The sequence below is a fragment of the Lepidothrix coronata genome, unplaced genomic scaffold (assembly GCF_001604755.1).
Source record: "Lepidothrix coronata isolate B3197 unplaced genomic scaffold, Lepidothrix_coronata-1.0 Scaffold244, whole genome shotgun sequence".
Classification (NCBI taxonomy): Eukaryota; Metazoa; Chordata; class Aves; order Passeriformes; family Pipridae; genus Lepidothrix; species Lepidothrix coronata.
Window position 1 is genome coordinate 532,113 of NW_016690424.1, and position 6,287 is coordinate 538,399.

The window sequence follows — 6,287 nt, forward strand, 5'->3', positions numbered from 1 at the left end:
TGCCCCATCCCTGGAAGTGTCCAAGGCCAGGTTGGACGGGGCTTGGAGCAACCTGGGCTAGTGGGAGGTGTCCCTGCCCATGGCAGGGGGTGGAATGAGATGATCTTTGAAGTCCCTTCCAACCCAAACTTTTCTGTGATTCTGTGATACTAAAACAGAATTCAAAACAAGTTTCCCTTCTGCACCAGATTTTAGGAATTCAGGCCCTCCTTTAATCTAGAGGATGGTTCTCTCATCTTCATTCTGTTGCAGTGGAGACTTCCTTCCTTTGTGTGCTGACAATGTCCAGTGTGTCTGCTATACCCAGAACAACAGATATTGCTTAAATTATCTTCTGTAAGTTTATTTTTGAAGACTTTATATTCCTCTGTTAGTTACTCATTCCAAAATGGCAAGTGATTGCAGCTCATTGATCCCAAGTGAATGAATTGCTTTGAAGATTAAAAATAAAAGCTTGAAAATCCCTGTTTTGTGTTCGTGGAGCATACCAAATGAGAAGGAATCAAAACTGACTTATGACAAGTTGGTGGTTGAGCCCTCTGTGTGATACATCCTTGCAGCATAAACAGCAGCCAAACCATTTTCTTCATGAGACACCATCTCTTTATCAAAGAACTTTAATTCTTTTCGCTGTGTGCAGGGGATTTGTCACCATGCTGGAATTCCCTAAGCAGCTTGGTTTCTCTGTTTCTAGATGCCAGTTTATGTCATGGGCATCACCAGCAGTCAGACCCCTTTCTCTTTTGGCAATGCTGTGCCAGGGTTAACGTTCCACTGGTCCGTCACAAAGAGGGACACTCTGGATGTCAAGACAAGGCACAGTGAGGTAAAATGTGTGTGTGTGTGTCCCTGCCTGTGTGTGTATGTTGGGAAAAGGGAACTGCCACATAAGGGGAATGGAGAAGGTGGTGTTGCCTGCACTCTGAAAATCCCTGAGTGATTGTCAGCTCTGGGGGGGGTATTTCCTCTGTAGCAGGGTCTGCTCTTCCCACAAGTCACATTTTAATCCCTTTCTCCTGTCCCAAGGCTTCTTTTCAGCTTCCTGCAAAATACAACTTTGCAGTGGATGTTTATGGCAGAGTAAAGGGAAGAACAGGCCTCAAAGTAGTTGTGAAGGTCCTGGATCCTGCAGCCAACCAGTTCTACAACATGGCACGAGAGCTGTCCGATGAGATCCAAATTCAGGTAGGATGCTTTTCCTCACCGTTAGTGCTTAAATATCTATTTCAGAACTAAATTCAAGTCTGTATTTGAAGTCAGGAATTTGAAATGCAAAGGAGTAGCTCCAGCTTTGGTTAATCTTTGAGCCCTTACTCTTTTTTGTGTAATGTTCCTCATGTGAGCTTCAGTTCACGGGCTCAGCCTTGGGGGAGTCTAAAGTGCCTGGTGAATGTGGGGTCTCCAGTACCATTTCACTAGAGAAGCCTTCTGTTTTCATGCTGCTTCTTAGTTTAGCCATAGCCCTGGAAGTAAATGCTCTTCAGAGTAGTTTGGATAAGATACTGCCTCTCCCATTCTCAGATATTCATATTCAGTTGTCATTTTTCACCATATATATTATCAAGGGAAAAAAAAGTTGTTACAGTTCTATTTGTGTTTCATTTGTTTTGAAGATTAAATAAACGAAGTAAATTCCTTGCTGGACACAACAGTAAGCTAAAATGCCTCTTATTTTCCAGGTGTTTGAAAAACTTCACCTAGTCACTCCAGGAGTGGAAGCAGAGCAGATCTTAATGTCACCAAATTCCTTTATTAAACTTCGGACAAACAGGTCAGTGAGCAGTTTTCACACTGACTTGTGTCAACACTTCATTAGAACCTTAAGGCAGGTCTGGTGGAAGGAGCTGTCTCAAAAGGAGTCTTTTAAAAGAGTATCACAGTACATCCATTTAATACACAACTTATCTGGTGATTAATAGTATCTTATCTGTTCTCTTGGGCTTTGTCAAATCTTGTCTTAGATTGTGGCTAGAAAAGACGTTCGGTATTGGGAACTTTTCAGATGCTTATTTGAAAAGCTGCTGAGCCAGTGAAAGCAGTAGCCTGCTCCCAACAGAGGTTTTGATGGGTGATTGAGGCTTTATGGAACATACTTCTCCGTATTTCTTACACAGAGGCTCTGGCTGGATTTGCAGATTAAAATGTCATTTCCAAATGAGAAATTCTTTTTACATAATCTGTTTTCAAAGACTGACATTTCAGACTCATCTCAGGCTTGAAATGTGATTTTGCCAGCCTAAAAATGTGCAGATACAGACAGTAGGACACACACTGAGGGCCAGGCTTTAGGTGCATTTATTTCTTAAGGGGAGGGAACCCTTGGTTTCATAAAATCACAGGCTGGTTTGGGTTGGAATGGACCTTAAAGCTCATCCAGTGCCACCCCCTGCCAGGGCAGGGACACCTTCCACTGGCCCAGGTTGCTCCAAGCCCCCTCCAACCTGGCCTTTAGCTGGAGCTCCAGTGACTGTGGTCATTCAACCTCTGCTTTTGAAGCAGTTACACAAGAGCACTGGCATTGGTAGTCACTGGTGGTGTTCTGCTCTCTCTTCTGAGGAGTTTTTCTGATTAATTAGTCATTAAGTTGCTAGATATCAGTTTGTACATGTCTTTGTCCCAGTATCTTCACTAGCCAGTCTTGGAGCCCTTATGTCTGAACTCCCACCAGAACAAATTCCACTGTTGCCAAGAAAAGGGCAACTAAAATGCAGCTTTAAAGTTTTTTTTCCTGGGCTAAATTAGAGTATTTCTATCTATTTCTATATGGAGAAGCTTGGGAGGGGGAAAAAAAATCATTTACTGATCTGTTAGAAGTGATACTTCAAGGCAGTTAATGTCTCAGAATGCCCACTAATTGCAGTTGATGGATTTGCTGACTGTATTAATATGCAAATACCATGGTGAGAGCTATTCCAAAAATTAACCTTGTCTACAAAACCACTTCCAGGAAACTGAGGAGATCCACTTAATCAAGGCCCTGATCTTCTCTATTACCAGCATTGGCCCTGCCAGACTAACTTCCCTGTGTTTGCAGAAAGTGATGGCAGAGGCTGGTTGGTGTAGCCTCAGATGGAATTATCTGGAGTCACCTTTGCTTCAGTGGATGGAAACTAGATTTCAATACATACCTAAACCCAGAAAAGTCTTCAAGTGAGCTTGAATCAGAACTTGAACTTTGCTTTCTTAGACTAGAACACAGATTTTGCTTTTTTTTTTTAATTGGAGACATGTGGAAAAACCCCATATAATTAAGAGTCTTTTAGATTTGCGTAAAATATTGGTGTAAAGATGGTTTTCCTCATTTAAAGGCTTCCTTGCTTTTTGTTTTTCTGTTTTGTTTGTTTGCTCTTAAGGGACCGAGTGGCTTCCCTGAGATACCGTGTCCTAGAGGGACCAGATAAAGTTCCTGTGGTGAGAGTTGATGAGAGAGGTTTCCTTAGGTCTGGGTCTTTGACTGGAACATCAACACTGGAAGTGATTTCCCAAGAATCCTTTGGGACCAACCAGACTATCGTGGCTGCTGTTAAGGTACAATCAGCTCTCTTTGCAGTTTCCTCAAGTACAGCTTCACCTCTGCAACAGGGACTGTGGCTGCACATCCTGAACTTCACTTCTGAAGTCAGCTCTGAGCTTTGGAAAAAAGTTTAGTGTACTAAACTTAGATGGATAAATATTAAATCCCAGCAAATTCTTACATTTGGTACATTTTGCAAAAAAAGCTTGTGTGTGCATGTGCTTTAAAATCTTTTTTTTAAGGAAAGTTTGTCCTAAAAATCTCTTAGAAGGCTGATAATTACAGAAGTTCAGAGTAAAAACAAACCAAAAAAGTTAACGTCATAAACATGCATTTTGCAGTGTGTGAAAAGGTAAATATCATCTGGAGTCATGAATATAAAGGCAGCATCTGCTGTGAGGTACCTAAGCAATACCTAGATTTTTATGATATTAGAGATGCAAGTGTACAGTGCCCCCCAAATTTTTTTTTCTGCTGTTTTCCAGCAGTTCAGCCTTTGCAGGGAATGAGAATCTGTATGAGAGAGCCTGTCTTAGCAGAGGCAGTGATTTATCTGCTGTTGGCTGTGTGTGGTGAACTGGCAAAGAGTGTGTGCAGGGCTGCCCTGGGAGCCTGAACCAGGCAGTGGGGGTGCTTTGGGGCAGGATAAATCTGGCACAAAACCCAGCTTAGGAAACATTTTTCTCTCCCAGAACTTCATCTGTTGATGGAATGCTGTCATGGGAAGTGCGATGTATCTCACTGGCTGGGCACTTGGGGCACAAGGGAACATCTGTCCATCATCTCTGCTCAGAAATCCCTGTGCCAAGAACTTTGTGCATCTGGCAACATGAGCCTTGAGATCAGCACTGCTCCACTGCCTCCTGTCCCTTTTTACTGTCCTTGGCATCTTCCCTGTGCCCCAGCTAAAGGAGAAGGACATACAATTGAGTGCTGACTTGAAATTATTTGGAAGTTGGACTCCTGTAATCACTGTGAGGTGGCTCAGTGGATTTTTTTATTTGAATTTTGTTTTTTTCCATCATGTCCAGCTTTGCCTGTAGGACAGTGTGTAGATGTCCTCCTGGATGGGAGTGAGTCAAGGAGTGGGGGCTGCAGTGTCACTGCTGCCTCTCCTGCTGGGAGGTGGTGGCAGGGAATTTGTCCAGCTCTGTTACAGCTGACCTTGTTCCTTTCCTTCACTGCTGGATCCAGGTAGTGAAGGACACCTAATGGCTTTGGGGTTGGCTCCAGTGACATTTAGTCAGCACACAGTGGGCCTGGAGTTAAATCCCCCTTTGTGAGTCCGTTCTGTGCCCAGGATCTCACAGAGCTGTGCAGTCAGTGCGTGGGGATGTGGAGCTTGGGAGCTCTTTGAAGTAGGACCCACCTCAGCTCAGCCTCTTGTACAGCTCGTTTGTTTGCCTGTACTTATTACAACCCTACTGCTTTTATGGAAACGATCTTTTTAACCTCCCAGTGCCTTTGTGAGGTAACCCAGTGCTGCTGGTTCATTTTATGGCTTAAGAACAGAGAGAGTCAGAGAGGTTTTGCCGAAGGTCATGTCAGAAAACTTGTGACAGAGCTGGGGACGAGCTGGAATCTGTTGTGTCATTCCCAGGCAAAGCTCTCTCCTTCACACTGTCCTTCTTTCATAAGGGCTGGTGTTGTCTCTTTACAACTGTACACAATTAAGAACCAAACTGCAGCAGTGGCATCACTTAACACTTAGACCTTCAACTTTGCTCAGAAAAAAGACTCTTACATAAGGCAGGGGAAGCAGGGAGTGACTGTGCTCAGTGTGGAAGCAGCAAAGCACTTGCCTGGCCCAGCTGTACTCAGGATTTTTATTTTAATAAAAGAAATACTTCACAAACTGAGATGCTTTAACAGTAAAGTAGCTGTTTTCATCAATATTAAATTTAGCAGTTGTCCCTTGTGGGACAGTTGCTGAGATTTTAAAGTAAAGCAAGCTTGAAGATCTGTCAGGGAAATGGGTTTTTTGTTGGCTTGTACCCTCAGCTCGTTGGGCACAGGTCTGTGCACTGAGACTTTAACTGATGATACCAGCCTGGAGCACACAGTTGTGTGTACTGATATTTTAGCCATTTTTTTTGGATTCACCAAAGATGTATTTTGCTTGAGGCCAAATTTGTCCTTTCCTTTTTAAGTTCTGACATGTACATTTTCAGATTGCAGAGTTTTACATTTTAGCTGAGCCTCTTAGGTCAGAAAAAAAGGGATTTTCCTGCAAGATAAGCTTGAGGGCTTCTTTTAAAATAGTTTTCTCAATATATTTGAGGGTTTTTGCTTTCTCTGTCCTTCCATTATTTATTTTCCAACAGCTGTAAGAGAAGGAGCAGATAGAGATATTTTTGTTGGGTAATTTTCCTAGTTAACCTAGGGAAGTTAATCAAGAACAGCAATGTGCTATTTAAAAGCCAGAACAATAGGTTGTGAAGTCTCTGTCTTCAGAAAAACTTCCCTCAGTGGAGTGTTACTGCAAAAACGTGGGTGGTGCACATGTGGGTAATGTAGCAGGCTCCTGTAAGGAGTTTGGAGCAGTTCCTAACTTGTGTCTGGGCTGAGGAGAGGCACTGAGGGAACAAACCCCAGCCTGCTGATCCTTAGGGTTTGGCAGCTCTGACTGGAACACCTTGGCTTCCTCACCTGATACAAGGGAACTGGGAACAGGGACCATTCCATCCCTGGGAACTGGGAACAGGGACCAGTCCATCCCTGGGAACTGGGAACAGGGACCAGTCCATCCCTGGGAACTGGGAACAGGGACCAG

General features: G+C 43.5%; 1 protein-coding gene across 1 annotated transcript in view; it reads left to right on the top strand.

The window, feature by feature from the left end:
- Positions 1-6,287, top strand: part of NUP210 (nucleoporin 210) — a 61,764-nt gene that overhangs the window by 45,286 nt on the left and 10,191 nt on the right. Inside the window, exons 25-28 of the mRNA XM_017834881.1 lie at positions 695-826; positions 1,027-1,185; positions 1,680-1,771; positions 3,354-3,528. Of these exons, the coding sequence (XP_017690370.1) occupies positions 695-826; positions 1,027-1,185; positions 1,680-1,771; positions 3,354-3,528 (558 nt within the window). The remainder of the gene's footprint in view (positions 1-694; positions 827-1,026; positions 1,186-1,679; positions 1,772-3,353; positions 3,529-6,287) is intronic.